Genomic DNA, 20,017 nt, shown 5'->3' with positions numbered 1-20,017 from the left:
GTCATTACAGATGTGGCAAAATCAATACATTTTGGGGGGGGGGGGCAACGGTAGAAAAAAGTATGTTCACCCCAGAAAACCATATATTACCGTATATACTCGAGTATAAGCCGAGTTTTTCAGCATCCAAAATGTGCTGAAAAAGTCTACCTCGGCTTATACTCGGGTCAGCGGGCAGCAGCCGAGATTGCAGTCACTTTTAATCATTTCTATACCAACAGTACACTTGGGGAGAGACTGCAATATCCCACAATGCCCTCTGTTGGTTTTATGAAAGAATAACAGTGCGCCCTCTGTTGGTTATATCAAAGAATAACAGTGACTGCAATATCACACAGCGCCATCTGTTGGTTGTATCAAAGAATAACAGTGACTGCAATATCACACAGCACCATCTGTTGGTTATATCAAAGAATAACAGTAACTGCAATATCACACAGCGCCATCTGTTGGTTGAATAAAGGATTAACAGTGATGGCAATATCACACAGCGCCATCTGTTGGTTGAATAAAGGATTAACAGTGATGGCAATATCACACAGCGCCATCTGTTGGTTATACGAAAGATCAGTGATGGTTTTATGACACACAGCACTCTCTGCACAATTCTCTGTCACCATCAACTTTGCAAAGAAGTCCGGTCGATCGCTGGGGGAGTCTCTTTGGCGGAAGGTGCGCTGCTGGGAGACAGGGCTGTAGTTGTGTCTAGGCTTATACTCGAGTCAATAAGTTTTCCTAGGTAAAATTAGGTACCTCGGCTTATACTCGGATCGGCTTATACTCGAGTATATACGGTACACATTCCCCTGAATCCAAATTGGGAATGCATGTTTTTCTACTCCAAAGCCCCAAGCCCCAACCTTTCCTAAATTTATGAATATTTTGCTGCCCTAGGCCCGGGCCTCTGCCACTAATCTGGCCCAATAAATGCTGTATTCTGGGCTCCCTGACAGACCCTTGGACTAAAGTCCTGCTTTCTCTTGCCACACCCCCCCCCCCTTCAAGCATCGGTAGCATAGTGCCAGACTGGGCAGCGGGGCACTGGAAAAATCCCAGTGGGCCCTGCTGGCCCAGACACGCTCCCTAATGCCACGCTCCTTACCTCCATTGCCGTAAGTGCAGCAGGGCCAAAGGAGGGTTGCGACTTGGATGGGAGCCTGGAGGGGGGTTGGGGGCTGGGGCAAAGGGTGCTTTGCAGCCGGGGGCCCCTTCCCATGCTGCCTGCTGGAATGACCTTTCTCTTCACTAAGCCAACCCTCCGCCCCCCTGCAGTCAGCCTTGGTGATTTTTTTTAAAATCTGTTCTCTCTCTGTTTCACACTCTCCTTCTGTAACTCCCCCTCCCTCCCAGAAACCAGGCATGAAAAAAAAAGCTTGATAGTTTAGCAACTGTCTCCGTTACACACAAGCTCTTCTGGAGCTCCCCCCTCCCTCCCAGAAACTGTAGGTGGACTGTCACTCAGTTACTGTGATGTGATGTAATGTGATCACTGAGACGCGAGTATAGGATGTGCTGCTACAGTTTGAACCTCCTGCTTATCTAACCCGTGTCTCAGTGATCACATAGAAATGAATGTGTAGCAGGGAAGTAAGTCACAGTAACCGAGTGACAGTCCATCTTTAGTTTCTAGGAGGGAGGGGGGAGCTCCAGAAGAGCTTGTGTGTAACGGAGACCGGAGTTGTTAAACTATCAAGCTTTTTTTTTTTTTCATGCCTGGTTTCTGGGAGGGAGGGGGAGTTACAGGGAGAGTGTAAAACAGAGAGAGAGAGAGAGAGAGAGAACAGGAACGGAGCTTTAGGGTAAGGCCAGACTGGGCGTTTTGGGGAGATTTGGTCGCCTGGCGACTAATCGCCTAATCTTTGCGGCGACCAATCTCCCCAAACGCCTTGCCTCACTCTGCGCCGCTAAGTGGAAACTTTGGGCAACTTCGGAAAATGAATCAACAGGATTTTTAGTCTAGTCAGATCGACATCTGGTTGACTTTCACACGCGGCGGTTCGTTTTCCGAAGTCATGAGGAAACTTCAGGCAACTTCGGAAAACGAATTGACGCGTGTGATTAGTGCCAGCGTTTTTTTTTTCATTTTAGCCGGTGTAGAGTGAGGGAAGGTGTTTGGGGAGATTGGTCGCCGCAAAGACGAGGCGATTAGTTGCCAGGCGACCAAATCTCCCCAAAATGCCCAGTGTGTACAGGTTTTATCCAAATGTTTCCTATGTCTTTGAGGGTAACTCACTTAGCTTAGCTCTCTATACTGAAGCATGTCGTGTGACTCCATGGGAGGAGGTGCATATAAACCTAAATGCACACATTGTTGCCCTGCACTGGTAAAATTGTTGTGTTTGCTTAAGAAACACTACTATTGTTTATATAAATAAACTGCTATGTAGCAATGGGGGCCACCATTCAAATGAGAAAAGGCTCATGTTACACAGCAGATGGCAGATAAGCTCTGTAGAACATAATGTTATCTGTTATCCACTAACTATCCTGTGCCATATAGACTTTTTTTCAATTGCCGCCATTGCTACTCAGCAGCTTGTTTATATGAACTATAATAGTGGTTCTGAAGCAAACAGATCAGTTTTACCAGTGGCAACACTACATTATATTTTCATTACCTTCAAACACTTTAATTTTTTGGTGTTACTGTTTGGCTGGATTGATCACGTAAACTAGTGATCCCCAACCAGTGGCTTGTGAGCAACATGTTGCTCATCAATCCCTTAGATGTTGATCTCGGTGGCCTCAAAGCAGGCTGTTCTTGTGAATTTCTGGTTTGAGGGCAAGTTTTTTGTTGTTTTTTTTTGCATAAAAACCAGATACACTGGCAAACAGAGCTTCCAGTAGGCTGCCAGTCCACATAGGGGCTACCAAATGACCAATCACAGCACTTATTTTGAGCCACCCAAGAACATTGAAATTCTTGTGTTGCTCCCCAACTTATTTAACATCTAAATGTGGCTTATGGGTAAAAAAGGATGGGGACTCCCGATGTAATCTGACAAAAGCTTTTTCTGTGCCTGGTGTACTTATCAGAATCCCTATCAACTGAAGGGTTTTTTCATTACTTTATCTACAAATTGTCTTGTGTTTGCTTATTTAATTATATGTATAGAACTGGCTTAATTGACGTTTTTTTTTTTTTTTTTCAGGCCAAGCTTCCTGATTTACAGCCTTTCCCATCTCCAGATCATGATACCATTACTCAACATGAAGAGTTGGTGTGGATGCCGGGTATTAATGACTGTGACTTGCTGATGTACCTGCGTGCGGCCAGGTAACCTCAGATATCTTTTAGCAGATTAAATAGCAACATTTCTGTGTTTCATAGTGGACTAAAATATTCAAGATTCAGAATCTGATTGACCCATTGCCATTATTAGCTCTTGCCGTATTCTCACATTCTAAGCTATTATGTCCCCATTTCTTGCAGACTTGTCGGTGTTACTGAGAATTCTACTTACTGGAACAGATCTGCATCATACTGTGCTGCTTACAAGCTGCTTAACTTGATCACTTCTTAGGGCTAGTCCACACGGGGAGATAGCGACGCATTTGCGGTCGCGGCGACAAAGCGCCGCGACAGTTGCCGTGACCGGCGCAGGCGACAGTTTTGTATGGGCGCCTATGTAAAAACGCCTGTGCTAACCACACGAGGCGATGCGCTTTTCAACAGTCGCCTGAAAAAGCCTGGCGAGGCATTTGTCGCCGCGACCGCAAACGCGTCGCTATCTCCCCGTGTGGACTAGCCCTTACTCAGACTGACTTGCGTGTCAGCTAAACGTATTCTGTACATGATTATGTATAAGGTGCCACCAAGTTAGACTGCTTATAATCAGCACCGGAAGATAAAGATCTCTCTCTGTCATTAAATGTCTGCATTTTAAGCACCGCAGTTCAGCTGTTAAGAGAAAGAGCAAATGGATTACTATAAAGGGACACTGTAGGCTGAAGTGTGAGAATAGATCTTTGAAGACCGGAACAACAGCAATGTCCCTATGGCAAAGCTGGTTGCTAAAAACAATGTGAAATTGCCAGGCTAGTATTATCCATTTGTCATTAATAACCTTGAGGCGAACAGCAATTTTGATCCTAGCACTGTCTTTGAGCATTTGTACTTTTTACTGTTAGCTCAAAAATAGCCTGAGTACAGACTGTGCTTTCCTTCTGATAGATGTAGAAATAAATTGCTGGCTAGCCATTCGGTCACAGAAATTGATTGCTATTTCAGTCAAATGGCACTGCAATGAAGCATTAAAGGATACAATATTAAAATATTTGGTTTCATGTTCTAATGTTCATTAACCTTTGATCTAAATACAGGTGTATATGCCATTACTAAGTAATTCTTTAGTCACACATGATCTGTAGTAACGACTACTTGTAGTAGGCTAGAAATTGGATTAAAATGTTACTGGGATGGGGACATAACAGACTATGGGCAAACCTATTTCTGTACATTCAAGAAGGAAAGAAATTCCCAGTGTGTATCGACTAAGTTTATAATCTCACAAGTATAAACGTGGGGTCTGGGTGCACATGCTCCAGACCTACAGCTCAACAAGGAGGTATTCAACCAAAAGAAAAGCGGCAGGCACTCACAGATTCCACAGATAGGCTTGTAAAAGTACTGAGAACTTCATTTTAGGCAAATGTATATCAATAAATATCCTTTTGCATTTTAGGCAAATGTATATCAATAAATATCCTTTTGCATTTTGTGCGCTTGTGCACTTGAACTATTGGTTCAAACCTATTTCTGACCATGTACAAGTAACTACTATTAATCTGCATGCCTAAACTAGCAATTGTGTACAGTATTTTTTCAATTGAAGACTGGATCATGTGTTTTATTGTGTAGGAGTATGGCTGCCTTTGCAGGGATGTGTGATGGGGGATCCACAGAAGATGGTTGTGTTGCTGCTTCTCGAGATGACACTACACTCAATGCTCTTAACACAGTACGTTTTTGCTGTATATTGTTGTGTGAGTCCTGTAATCTACTTTTCCAGTCCTCTTGCATGGAAAAAAATCTCTCACACTGGTAGGGGAGTTTAGTTATATATGCAATACTATGGGTTGAATTTGAAAGATAACTTTTTGAAGCAAACTGTTGGCAGTGTGTGGTCACTCCATTTTCAGTTTGCTACTGCATCTTATCTGGCTCCCTCAAAGCTAAAAAAGGGATGAATAGTTGTATACTAATATTTCAATTGCAAGTATCTGCTCTAATAAAGATTAGAGAATAATTGTCATTGCTACTATGTTTAAAAAATCAGGACCAGAGAACAGTACCAACTTGTGTCTGTCATGACTGCCAAGAGCTGCAGGTTATCCCAAGTCCTTGATTTTTACCTAAAAACATAATCCCTATTCCCAGTTTCAGTGCTTGTCGTTCGCAGTGTAAACACAGGTTGTAAAAACACCTTTCCCCTCTTCACCTCCAGCAGTAATCACTGAATATGCACCGTTAGACTTAAAATAGTATGGAAACATTGTATGGAGATATTAGAGATTAGAAATGGAATTGGGTATGATTTCAGTATGCTTTCCAGCTAGGTCACAAAAGAGAACTATGGATTTATATTGTGCTGAAGGCATATTGTCCATTCTTGCTGTGTCAATGTACTATTTGTGTTTTCTCACAGCGAAAAATAATGCAAGTTAACAGAATGGATATTGCTGTGTGCACTTTTGTCACCATAGAAGAGGCAGTTGCAATTGTTTGCAATATGCCAAATTTATAAATACATTTTTACTCTAAATAAACTGTAATGTGCATTTTGGTAAACTGTGATGGCTCCCAATTTAACAAAGGTAAGGAGAATGCTTGTAATCCATGTGATCAGCACACAGTCCTGTGTAGTTAGTGTGCAAATTGCCCAGGGTCTCCGAGTATACCTTTGAAAATATATCCAATAAACCAAAATTGCCAATACAGAGAACAGCTTCCCAATATACAGTGAATTATTTTAAATTTATTGGTTAAGATTGTTGGTGCTTAAAGGTGTGGTTCACCTTTAAGGTTAACTTTTAGTATGTTACAGAATGGCCAATTCTAAGCAAGTTTTCAAGTGGGCTTCGTTAATTATTTTTTATAGGTTTTGAATTATTTATATTCTTCTTCTGACACTTTCCAGCTTTCAAATAGCCCTTCCATAAAACAAATGCTCTGTAAGGCTACAAATGTATTGTTACTGCTACTTTTTATTACTCCTCTTTCTATTCAGGCCTCTCCTATTCATATTCCAGTCTGTTATTCAAATCGATCCATAGTTGCTAGGGGAATTTGATCCTAGCAACCAGATTGCTGAAATTACAAACTGGAGAGCGGCTGACTAAAAAAAAGCTAAATAACTCAAAAAGCACAAATGATAAAAAATGAAAACCAATTGCAAATTGTCTCAAGATATCACTCTCTACTAGTGATGTGTGGGCCAGCCCGATACCCGTGGGTCAGGTGGGTTCGAGCCGACCTCACACTCTATTTCGCGGGTGGTGGGCGGGTACGGGTTAAGCTCTTCTCCTGCTCTCCCTGCCTGCCACCTTCAAATGCCAGCTTCCAGCTTTATAGCCGCGCGCCTGCTCGCCCTGCCCCTTTTGTGACATCATCGGCGGCGCGGGTCTATAAAAGGAATCTTGAAGCCGGATGCGGGCAGGCGCAGGTTGTGGGAGGGTGGTTTTACCCGACCCACACATCACTACTCTCTACATCATACTACATTTAAAGGTGAACAACCCCTTTAATGGCTACAAATGTCCTTGATTTTGGTAAATGTGGAACTGTTTTATTGCTGAGGTGTCTGCTGCCAAGAACTTAGCAGCACATAAAATGAGAATGCAGAGAGCAGCACAAGCCCTGCTGGTTATCTCCTACAAGTGCTTACTCCAAGAACACTGGTGAATCATACTTATATACTGGTATAGTGTCGTGCAATTAGCTGAGAGGGCAAGTCATTGTAGTCTAAGGGTAATTTATTTTAATCTGTGTCTTATAGCTACACGAAAGCAATTACGACGCTGGGAAAGCATTGCAGCGATTGGTGAAAAAGCCAGTTCCCAAATTGATAGAGAAATGCTGGACTGAAGATGAAGTGGTAAGAGAGACAGATATATATTGGGCTTTCTGTAGGTGCTTTTCTCCCCTGCCGCCTGTAAGCGAGTTGCGTGTAGAACTGTGCCCATCAAGTGCCTCTTTTCACATTTGATCTTTTAAGAGGAATGATTGGTAGCAGCTGCTTCATGTTTATAGCAACCTGTCGGCATCCATCTCTGCTCAGTTTTCACAGCAGAACATAGCTTGATCTGGTATTAAAATGACATCTAGCTTGCCAGCCATGCATACATACAATCCACTCTTTAGTATCTGGGACAGAGTTTCGGGGATGGAAGCTTTGTTCCCTTACTTATTGTTTCTGGGCAGATTCAGCTATAGCACCTAGCTGCTTACTCGAGATACATTGAGTTCAATCCTGATTGAAAACCACAGAATAGTAACTCCAGAATAACTGCCATATTGTTATGCAACAAAATCTTTAACTGATGGAATGGTACATTGCTCTAATTTGTTACAGTATATGCCTGATGCCCACCCTCACTATTTTACTCTTTATTAATCCATTATTAATGGAAGGATGACTGTAAATAGGCACAGTACACAAGTGTGCTTAGCAGAGATGGGTTCAACTTGCTCTACTTAACTTCTGTGTTGCTGGAAAATATTTGCAGATATTGTATTTTATTTCTGTTTTTATTTATTTAGTCTTCCTTTGAACATGATGCATTTCGTGCAATAACTTTGCTGTATAATGTTTCTTATGCAGAAAAGGTTCATAAAGGGTTTGAGACAGTATGGCAAGAACTTCTTCAGGATCAGGAAAGAACTGCTTCCAAACAAAGAAACAGTAAGTCAAAAAATATACTCTTCTCTGGAGAGAGAATAAAATACTCTAGTAATTAAAATCTATTCTATGTACATATAGTATTATAATGGTGTGCTTGTTATAAATTATTTTTCTGTTCATTACTTTCTATTTTGAAGAGAGTGTTCTTCAGTGGTTAGCAAATCCGTTATTATTTTTTGGGCATTTGCTTGTGGAGAACATATCTACCATTCTGTTATTCCTTATTCAAAAATTGCAATGAAATTCAAAACCTAACCCATTCCTCCCAACTGTCCTGTTTTTAAAGTGACAGTCCCTCTTTTGACAGCTCTACCTGCAGTCCCTCATTTGTACTGCACTGAACAGCCAGAAAAGGAAACAAACGTTTCTAACTTAATTGGCAGAAGATAAGAAACTTTTGTAACAATTTCTAAATAAGCAAATAAATAATTGTAACAATATAAGATAACAGGTCCCTTGGGAAATATTAGAACCAGAGCTTAAAGGGCAATTCACCTTTATTAGCAAATCTGTAATAACTGAAAAAAACTACAGAAATATGTTCAAACTTTCATAAACTGGCAAATTTTGTAAAATGAACATGGTAATTAGGAGGTGTGGCCACAAAAATAGGCGTTGTCAAAAAAAATTGGCGCTCTACGCACACCAACTTTTTTGTCCCTCTTTATTTCCAAAATGTTGGGAGGTATGCCTGACCCCCCTCACTTCTAAATAATATGAAGTTTGTATAAAACAGCACCATGCATGTGCAAGCCTAATTGTCTTTTCAGTAGTAATGTTTTAATGGGTGAGGTCTGTTGCCTGAAATCTGGAATCTGTCTGCACAATTATACCCCAATATATTGTACTATTTTGCTGAATATGTCGCCAAAGTGTCGTAATTGCCCACTTCCATTGTACAGGCTGCTCTGCTGCCCTCTCCTGTTACAGATATGCAATTTATCTTCCCTTTAAGACGTGTTGCAGCATGTTATTTAACCATATAATTAAAACATTTTTAAAAAAAAGCTATATGGCACAGGTTAAATGGATAACCTATAACACCATTATGTTCTACAGAGCTTATCTGCTGTGTTACTTGAGCCTTTTTTAGTGCAGGGAAACACTGCATTGTATTTGTATTTCTTTAAAAAAAACTTATTTTGTGATGTTATTGTTCCTTTAAAAGGGTGGTTCACCTTTAAGTTTACTTTTAGTATGTTATAGAATGGCTAATTCTAAGCAACTTTTCCATTGGTCTTCATTATGTATTTTGTATAGTTTTTGAATTATTTGCCTTCTTCTTCGGACTCTATCCAGCTTTCAAATGGGGGTCACTGACCCCATCTAAAACAAAAGCTCTGTAAACCTACAAATCTATTATCATTGCTACTTTTCATTATTCATCTTTCTATTCAGGCAGCTCCTATTTATATTCTAGTCTCTTATTCATATCAATGCGTGGTTGCTAGGGTAATTTGGACCCTAGCAACCAGATTTCTGTCATTGCAAACTGGTCTTCTGAATAAAAAGCTAAACAACTCAGAAACCACAAATAATAAAAAAAAAATGAAAACCAATTGCAAATTGTCTCAGAATATCCCTTTCTACATCATACTTTTACCATCTAAAAGCTAAAGTTGTTCTAATACAGGCACAGCTAAGTATATCCAAATAAGTAGCGGAAACCTTGCCAGCTTCATTTACTGAGTAATAAAAATATATTCCATAAATTGCAGCTTTTTGTGCTTCCTACGTTATTCAGAAATTAGAACATTTCAAATTGGTATTTAATTGTTACTTGTCCTTGAATGTTGTCATTCTAAAAGACATCCTTTGGTTCTGAACATTGTGGCAGTAGTAGATACAATACTTGGCCATTGATTTATTTTCTCTAAATGAGATTACATTGTACCATGCACAAGACTAGCAATCACTGTGCTGAAAAACAGCACATTGCAGAGTTATCTGTTTCAAGTTCTTTTCTACACAAGTTTCTTCATACAGCAGCAACAAATCATTTAGCCATTTGCTTCCTTTAAGGCTTCTAACTCCCTCCAGGTATTGTGTTCCTGCAGGAAAAGTTTGACAGCCGTTTACTATTTATACAACCTGATTTATGATCTGAATTCGTCTTTAATCAGGGCAGCAAATGAGAGCCCATGTTAGATAAACAGCATGGCGCTCTGTGTTGCTATGTATCTGGAGATTACATTTGTTCTCGGAGCAGAAAGGAGTAACTGAGAGAACATATAATATATAGTATTTCTAAATATGAGGGGTAAACAGCATCTGGGGAAACTGAGAGCAGATGCCTCCAAGTGGAAATTGCTGGTACCTGGACACATTTAAATTGCTGTTTTCTGCACAGCAAAGTTATGGAAACAGGTGCTTCATTTATATACTCAGCAGCCCCACAGCAACATTCACCACTTTCCACTGTTTTGAATATAAAAAGATATGGAGAGAAGGATTTTTTTTTATTCAGTAGCATACATACATTGTAAACCTCCTCATTTAAAATGAAATAATTGATTCGGAATTTTACTTTAATTGTACATTGTGCAGCAGGTAAATAAAATACACACAAGCAAGCACTTGCATGTGTGCTGTACATATGGTAGAGTCCTGCACGGAACCAACTTTTTAATCGCGAACCGACCCGCAAGCTGGAACCGCAATCCGCCTACTTACCCGCTACCCGACCCGCAAGTACCTTATCCACGACCCGCTGATCATCAAGAAACAGGAAGTGATGTCATTAGAAGTTGGCGTGCTCAAAAAAAGGTGTAAAACAGGAAGTGATGTCATTGTAAACCGGAAGTGACATCGTTGGAAGTAGCCGTGATTAGAGAAAAAGGAGTAAAACTCGCTATTGAGAAGACCAGTGACCCACAAACCCGGAGAACCTCCGACCCACGTCTATGCCAGCTCCCCAAACTTCTACCTGCAACCCACTGGGTACCGCAGGTTTTTGTGGTTAACCCGCAGGTACCGGACCCACTGCAGGGAACTAACATATCTGCCACAGGAGGCATCTGAAGAAAAAATATTTCAATATAATATATATATTTTCCAACAGTATAAATTAAAGCAATTACCTTTAAGCTGTTATGTTAAAGCTGTTCTTAAATTCCCTGCATTCTTTGCCAACCTCAGGCTGGAGAGTAGTGTGAGTTACTAGTATTTGTTTATTGTAGCAAAATTATCATGCACATAGATGCGTATAACGTTAAGAAGCAGCTTATTAAATATTGGTGCCCCTTTTGCAGCATGTAAATATGGCTGACCGATCCTCCCTTATACTGACCTGTTGAAATTATGGCCCCCAAATGCGTAGTCTCAAACCACAAGACATTTTTTAACTTTTCTGACTTGTAACTTTTACTGCTTTGTTTTTAACCACCTTCTTAAAGGAGAAGGAAAGGTTAAAACTAAGTAAGCCTTATCAGAAAGGTCCATCTAAATATACCAGTAAACCCCCAAAATAATGCTGCTCTGAGTCCCCTGTGAAAAGAAACACTGCATTTCGTTCCTTCTATTGTGTACACATGGGCTTCTGTATCAGACTTCCTGCCTTCATCTTAAACCTCATTGCCCTGGGCAAGAGCATGCTCAGTTTGCTCCTCTCCCCCCACCCCTCCCTTCTCTACTGTAATCTGAGCCCAGAGCAGGGAGAGACTCAGGCAGGAAGTGATGTCACACCATGTTAATACTGCAGCTCCTATCCTAAACAAACAGAGAGTTTCTAGAGCTTTTTACTCAGGTATGGTAAAACATTCTACAGAATAAATATAGCATTCTATCTTGCACTATTGCAGCTAATCTATTGGCGATAAAATGCCTCTGTAGCTTTCCTTCTCCTTTAAAGCCAAATATGTCACATGAAAATGTTTTTCATTATTTAAAAGCATGTGTGATTCTTTGGCTTGCCATTTGTTACTGCCTACACAGCCAATATAACGCATCAAGAATAACAATCGGAGGTTTTCCTTTTCCCTCTTTGCTCCTCTAAGGTTTATAAATAGGAGATCTATCGAATAAGAATCTATTATGTTAGATGTGTTTCCAGTTACAGTTAGACTTGAAAATGAGGACCACAGGAGTGTGCAAGGCTTTGTGGAAAATAGCCTTTACTGGAAGAGAGCTGGCAACTGCTTTGTTGTTTAATAGTTATTGCAGTCAGAACCAGCAGTGCAAGGAATAGCAAGGGTCAGGCACAGTTTCATTAAAACCATATCACACACATAAATCACATATACACATAACTTTACAATCATTACAAATTTGCATTGAATGAATATTGAAAAGTTGCTTCTAATTACTTTCATTATAGATAATTTGGATTTGTAACTCATTTAAAGAAACAGTTAAATTAAAAAATGAAAGTGTTTTAAAGTGATAAAAATATAATGCAATGTTGCCCTGCATTGACAATGCAGTGTTGCCTTGCACTGGTAAAACTTAAGAAACACTACAATTGTTTATATAAATAAGCTGCTGTGTAGCAATGGGAGCAGCTATTCAAAGGAGAAAAGGCTCAGGTTACACAGCAGATAGCAGCACCTGTGCCATACAGCCTTTTTTCAGCTTGTTTATATGAACTATAGTAGTGTTTCTGAAGCAAGTGCAGAGCAACATACATGATATTTTCATTACTTTAAAACACTTATTTTTGTATGTTACTATTCCTTTACTGCCCTTTACCCAGGACCGCCATCAGAAATCACAGTGCTCCATGCGATAAATTTCCTGGGCCCCCTGGGCTGCGCCCACCGCAAGCCCCACCTACAGGTCCGCCCTCCCCACGCCACAGGACCGTCCCCCACCACACAGAAAAAAAAAAATATTGGTGGCTAGGGTTTCCACATGTTAATAAAAAATAAAAAGATATTGGTCGTCAGGGCCCCCCATAAAAAAAACATGAGGCCAAGGCCCCCCCATTATAAGAAAATTGTTGGCCAGGGCCCCTTAAACGTCCATGCCTTCCCGAAGTTAGCAGCTCTCAGAAAGATGAAGGGCCCGGCTAATAAAGTAAGTGTGCCGTGGCCGGGCCCCCCTTACCCTCGGGCCCCCTACAACTCTCCCCCTGTCCCCCCCCTGATGGCACTGTGCCTGTGGAGCAATTTTAAACAGGATTGGTGTCACAGGGTTTCAGAGCTATGGATGGCACGGCCTGCAGTCATTGAAGACGACATATACGATGGAAAATAAAACCTTGGCAGCTTGGAGCCCCTGGAGAGCAACTTTTTCTCTGGCCCATTTATTGCTTTGGAACCACTCTGCCTCCTCCTGCAGATATTTAGTCATAGACAGTATTCTGGGACAGAGCGGAGTTGGAGATGAATGTAGCGGGTGCCAGCAGTTTCCCTCCTGTGTGCATATTCCTACAGTGGCTGCTTGTATAAATAGAATCACAATGAGAATGCTTAAAGGGGAACTTTAATACAAGCTTTAGCATACTGAAATTAAAAACTTTCTAAATACACTCAATTCAATATTCTGTATTGTTTCCGAAATAATCCAGTTCATCTTCACTATCCCTCTCTCAGAATCTGTTTCTCTTCATTCTGTCTTCATGCAGCAGTTGGGTGTCAGATGAATGATCCAATATATCTTGTAGGGGGGGGGTTCCTTTCCTAGCGGATGTATAAAAGCTCATTCAAATAACTCCAGTACAAACAAAATCTAACAAAATAATTGCCCTTTGCACAAATACTGCATGTAGAGAGACAGGATTTCTGGTGCTTTAATTAGACATACATCTTCTAGACAAAAGGAGCCCCCTATAAGATATATTGAATCTAACGGTCAATGAATATCGGACACCCAACTCTTGCATGAAGACAAAATTAGGTGAAACAGATGCTGAGAGAGGAATAGTGAAGATAAACTTGATTATTTCAGAAACAGTACAGCATTTTTAATTGATTTCACTTAGAAAGTTTCTTATTTCAGTATGATGAAGCTTATATTAAATTTTCATTTTCGCACTAGTTCCACTTTAAGCAGGGGTCTGTGCTGTAAAAGCCGGTACTAATGTAGCCGTGCTGTCGTGCACAGGGAGCAACCTGGCCTCCTACATCATCCACGGCTGGCTGGAAGTTTAATAGCAATCATCCCTTCAGGCTTTGTTATTTACCAGACATGACGGCTGAGCTGATAGGAATGTTTTCCACACAACCTTGTAGCAGATGTTGTGCCCTGGTGCTGCTGTTAGAAATGTCGCACATTATTCACTGCTCCCTCCCAGTCATCTCTTAGCAGCTCCATGCCTCTGCTATCTGAAGCATTGTCTGTGCTCTTCTATTTATAGGCAGAAAACATTATAGCAACCGCATCTTTATGGCCACTAAGGAGACGTACCTAGTATTCTTTTGCAGGCAGATGTTTGTTGTAATGGATTTTACATTTCCCCCATCAAAAAGAAGCTTTGTTAAGAATATTTTTTTTTAAGAAAAGAAATGTGCCCATATGTAGCCTACTGAATAGTATAGGTGTTTCAGGGAACATGTAGCCCACAGAAGGCATCATATAGTCAGATATTGAGCTGCAAGCCTCCACTTACCACTGACAGAGAGAGAGAGGCTACTGGGAAATGTAGGTTGTTCCATTCAGTATGGAACTTGTTACCTGTAGAAGCTGGTCTCTCTTCCCTCTCGCATCTCCTGCCCTGTCATGATCTGCCAGTGTCCAAACACTAGTTTAGTGCATGATGAGCTATAAAGTTGCCTAATAGTCCCTTTCTAGCAGGGGCTCAGTCTGTAGAGAGAACTCCTTTTAGATTCGTGTCCTTACCCTTTACATTTCAAAGCTCGGAATTGCGGAAAGGCTTTCTCCCATAGACTTAATTTTATCTTAAGCGGAATCTAGGTTGTTAGGGAAAAAGGCATTTAACTCTCTTTGTATTTTAATGCCCAGATATTTAAATGTACTGACCCATTGCAAGGGAGTAGGGGGGAATATATTTGGATCAATATTTGGGTCTATCGAAAATATGTTTGATTTATCCCAATTGATCCTTAAGCGGGAGAAGTGGCTAAATCATTCAAATATGTGCAAGACTGCCTGGAGTGAAGCACCAGGAGAATCCAGATACAGCAAGACATCGTCCGCGTATAGAGATATACGTTCCTCTATGTCACCCAATTTTAGCCAAGGCAAATAGAAGGGGCGATAAAGGGCAGCCTTGTCGAGTACCTCTGGACAGAGAAAACTCTGGAGATAGATGGCCATTCACATTAACTCTTGCTGTTGGTGATTCGTATAGCATTCCCACCCATTTAATACATTTTTCGCCAAGGCCAAGCTTCTCAAGGAGTTTCAGGAGATAAGGCAGCGACATTGCCAGTAATTTGTAATACTGGCCTTGGCAGGTGTTTTACCAGCTAGGCCTGTAAAATACCGGCCGGGTGGCAACCCTAGCAGCTACTAGGACATCTTTGAATACACAGATCTTTAATGTTAAAGGGCTGTGGTTGCCTTGGGCTGGTACAGTAGCCCAAAACATAATGTACAAAATTTCTACCTACTTCTTTAGTTAAGCTTTAGGTTTCCTTTAAGCAGACAGACGGCCATATGCACCTCCTTAGAAAGCTCCATCTCTCGCATGGGTCCCCAACTAGACAACCTTAATCAAGGGGAAGAGAAAGAACTACATGTATTTGTAGTCCATTGACAACTGCAGACAGGTTGCATAACAATATGTTTATTAGTAACATGGGCAAAGGTTTCCTGGACCAGGTAAGATTCGTTATGCTTTTTTCATTAATTTGTCTAACTACAGTACATTTTAGCCATTCATCAGAAACTGCAGGATTAGGGCAATGGCATATAAGAAAATCAGTCGTCTTCTGCAATCGCTGGCGGTAAAAAATACGTGACTAATTTTTTTGCAGTTGCCTTTAGATCTAGAATAACCAGGGTTGGTTGTTCATTTGAGAGCTAAACCAAAGCAAGTAGATACTTTGTATGCCATCTGGACCAGCTACATTAGTTCCATGTTTCTATTTTGTGTTTAACTGGATTTCAGAATGAAAACAAAAGCAGGAGAGTGCCATGAGTGAAGTGTACATACATGTTATTTTAATAATTAGTAATTTTTCATAGAAATTTTAATAAGGAGGTGGCTTTTATAAAAGCGCTCTCAAAAGAAATATTGTAACCAAACTGCAAATCTAGGTTTTTCCCATATGGAAAGTGAACTTTGCAAACAATTGGCTTCACACAGCAAAAGAGATGCAAGCGGCAGCGAGAGGACCTTGAAGGGCTGAGGTTTCTGTCAGTGCCAGGAGGTGATTTGTCCTTAATTAACAGAGCTGCTTCAAGGATTGTGAGCGTGACGGACCCACATGAATATTTCATCAGAAGAACGAACAGCGGGCGCAAATCAGGATTGTATGTTTGTAAACCCTGCAGGCTTGTACACCTATTACTTGGCTTTGTGAAACCCAATATGTTTCTGCACTTAAAAGATTCAGTAGCATGAGCCCTGGGATGACAGACATGCTGCCGTCCAGCCTGGAATCATTTGATCCTATCTTTTCTAAGTGTTCCAAGATAATCATATCGACCAGTAACACATCTTTGTCATTTCCATAAGATTTTTTTTGGTTCTTTGTCCTCCAGGGAAGGCAGCATATTTATTAATAATTACTCATCCTACATACTGATTTGGGACCAGAGTTTATACTGACAACAGACTTGAGCTATTTTTATAAATAGGGCAGAAAAAGTAATTTTTTAACTCGTGCCAGTGTGCAAAGTAAAGGTTACCAAATATCTGTTAATAATAACACTGTCGCCATCATATTCTCATGATTATGACTAGAACAATAACATCTTTCATCCATTTAACTGGCCTCATAGGATGATGATGGTATTAATTAAGGTCCAGTAGAGGTTGTCCAGAAACAGTAAGACAAATGCAAAAAAATGTAGCTTGTCTTAAGACAATGGATCCACAGGGCTGGCCTGAACATCTGCCCTTTGAAGTCTCTTCACTTCAGATGTGGGTCTGCTTTTTGCTTTATATCTAGTTGCAATCCTTGTTCTGTTCAGCTCTGGGCATCCTGCCATTAATGTCTAATATTTGTGCTTGACTAGTTGTAAGATTAACTGCTTCTTTGTTATTATTTTAAAAAAAATGCACTTTACAGTGCTGGCCAAACGGTGGTGACTGTTTGTCAGGCAGACACTATGCCTTTATGATCTATCTCAGGGCTGTCCAACTGGCAGCTTGCAGGCAACTACCCCCCTTTGTTAGGTCCCCCACATGAAAGTCTGCATGCTGTGATTCCTTACCTTGTGTAAGCTTTAAAAAGTATCAGTACTGAAATAAACTGGCCACTGTATTGTTTACACCTCAAATTCAAACCAGAAACTCCTGCATTGTTCACCTCTGTAACACCTCTATTCAAACCTGTAACACCTCTATTGTTCACACCCCTAAAGCCCACTTCAGACCCAGACTGAAAGTGCCCACATTGTTCCCCTGTAGCACTGTATGAACATCCTGGTTTCCCAGTCTTCTTCTCTATTCTGTCTGCCCTATGCTTCCTGTGTGTGCCATACTCTACCTGCCCTATGCTGCTTGTGTGCCATACTGTGCCTGCCCTATGCCCCCTGTGTGTGCCATACTCTGCCTGCCCTATGCTCACTGTGTGTGCGCCATACTGTGCCTGCCCTATGCTCCCTGTGTGTCATACTGTGCCTGCCCTATGCTCCCTGTGTGTCATACTGTGCCTGCCCTATGCTCCCTGTGTGTGCCATACTGTGCCTGCCCTATGCTTCCTGTGTGTGCCATACTGTGCCTGCCCTATGCTCCTTGTGTGTGCCATACTGTGCCTGCCCTATGCTCCCTGTGTGCCATACCCTGCCTGCCCTATGCTCACTGTGTGTGCGCCATACTGTGCCTGCCCTATGCTCCCTGTGTGTCAAACTGTGCCTGCCCTATGCTCCCTGTGTGTGCCATACTGTGCCTGCCCTATGCTCCCTGTGTGTGCCATACTGTGCCTGCCCTATGCTCCCTGTGTGTGCCATACTGTGCCTGCCCTATGCTCCCTGTGTGTGCCATACCCTGCCTGCCCTATGCTTCCTGTGTGTGCCATACTTTGCCTGTCCTACTCTGTACCCTGTGGGACGTGAGCCTGGTAGGGTTTTTTAGAATTTGGAAATTGTTGTTAGGGACCCCTAAGGTGTTTAATCATGTGCTAGGGGGTGCAGAGTTAACCACAGGGGAGGGGGCAGCATATGGATTTAAGGGTATGTTCATGGTATATTTAAGGAAAGTTGTGCTCACCACTAATTTTTAAAAATATTACATGGGGGTGCAATGAGGTTGTGACCACAAATTCACATAGACAAATACAAGCGGTCCTCTGCACCCAACCCATTATCAATATATTAAGGACATTGAAACACTATTTGCCTTAAGCTACTTAGGGTATACAATGTCTCAATGTCCTAAATCTATTAATAATGGGTTTAGTGCAGAGGACCGCTTGTATTTGTCTATATTTAACAGTATGACTTACATTTTGCACATAAGTGATATCCCTGCAGGTGGCAGGAATACTCTAGCACACAGTTTCTTAACTTATTAGAGGATACACTGGAATTTGAAGACTCAAGTGAGAATCCCAATAGATGTTTTAACTTGAATTTGACATTATTGCAGTGCTTTGCCCATGGAGCCACCCAAGTTCTTACTGTTTGTGGGGAAACATGAAGCTTGGTGTATCTCTTCTTTCTGTCTAGCAGCAGAAGGGTTAAACATGACCAGAAGGCTAGATTTCTTATTTACCTTTACCAAGTCCAGCCTGGTACCACACACTCTGCTCTTTGCTGTAGGTTGGACGTTATCATAAGCTCTATGAAGCTCGGGTTGGCCGAGCAAATGCCACTTATGTTTCAGTGAAAAGAAGCTCAGCATTATATCCATTGAAAAGGCAGTACCTGGTAGTTGATGGCTCTGCCTGGTGCCAAGAGCAGTGCTTTGTACATCCAGCCACAGGTGTGGATCTTTAATACCTTTCCACCTTTTGTATTCATTTAATTAAGATGAAACTGAGACTACAGATACATAAACAGAGAGAGAGAAGCTTATTGTTTCTTTAGAGTGCATTGTTGTTTGCTTTTATATATTCTATACTTACACATATACGGTACCTCCCAGCTCAAATGCTGAGCATTAAACTAAGAGAAGCAGAAGGTCCTTGGAAAATGCAGTAAAGTAATTGTTTGCTTCTCTTGAGTGTTATTACTAACTGGCACCCTTTGTGGCTGGGGTGCTGATTTGTGTTGTTATAAGGCAGGTCAATCTCTATTCCTTGTTGGTGAGTCTGTATAAATCCCCCTTCTCTTCAGGGACATGACAAGGTCTATGCTGTACACAGATATGGAATCTTAAGCAGCTTGAATTATTCATGGGAGAAAATCTCTTCCCACAATTCAAATTGCTGCCAGGTCTCCTTCGGCTGTTTAACAGCCTGGTCAGAGATGCTGGAAGTTTAAAGATATGCCAAATATACAAACTGAGCAGAACCTCTGTATCATCACCGTAATCATTTATTTGTATAGTGCCAGCAAGTTATCAATCATATCTAGGGCTTTGTCTAGTGAATTTAGTGATTGCATTCCATTTTGATACATAGCCATTAAAGGGGATGTCCGTTAAAAAACACTTGCCATATCAAAAAAAAGGTAATTCTAGGCAACTTTCCAGTATATTTTATTGAAAATTTTTAGGGATGCATCGAATCCACTTTTTTAGGATTCGTCCGAATCCTTTGTGAAATATTCAGCTGAACACCAATCCAAATCTTAATTTGCATATGCAAATTAGGGATGGGAAGGGGAAAACATTTTTTACTTCCTTGTTTTGTGAGAAAAGGTCACGCGATTTCCCTCCCCCCTAATTTGCATATGCAAATTAGGATTCGGTTCGGCCAAGCAGAAGGATTCAGCCAAATCAGAATCCTGCTGAAGAAGGCCGAATCCTGGTGCATCGATTCTTCATTGAAGCAGACGGAAGGCTGTTCGGGGAGATTGTCGCCACGCAGAAGTGGCGATTAGTGACTAATTCTCCCCGAACCTGCCCGTCTGCCCCAACCCTTAAGCATCTGTCTCTTTTC

The 20,017-nt window shown here is 41.2% G+C and overlaps 1 protein-coding gene across 7 annotated transcripts in view; it reads left to right on the top strand.

The window, feature by feature from the left end:
• The window catches only part of rere.S (arginine-glutamic acid dipeptide repeats S homeolog), a 234,731-nt gene that overhangs the window by 192,197 nt on the left and 22,517 nt on the right, over positions 1-20,017 (top strand). For all 7 annotated transcript variants that reach the window (XM_018226743.2, XM_018226741.2, XM_018226742.2 and 4 more), the window contains 4 exon segments: positions 3,153-3,277; positions 4,862-4,961; positions 6,999-7,097; positions 7,824-7,904. In XM_018226743.2, coding sequence (XP_018082232.1) covers positions 3,153-3,277; positions 4,862-4,961; positions 6,999-7,097; positions 7,824-7,904 — 405 coding nt within the window.

This window comes from Xenopus laevis, chromosome 7S, assembly GCF_017654675.1.
Source record: "Xenopus laevis strain J_2021 chromosome 7S, Xenopus_laevis_v10.1, whole genome shotgun sequence".
NCBI classification, from domain to species: Eukaryota; Metazoa; Chordata; class Amphibia; order Anura; family Pipidae; genus Xenopus; species Xenopus laevis.
The sequence above is the reverse complement of the archived record's forward strand: the minus strand, read 5'-3'. Positions and strand labels throughout refer to the sequence as shown.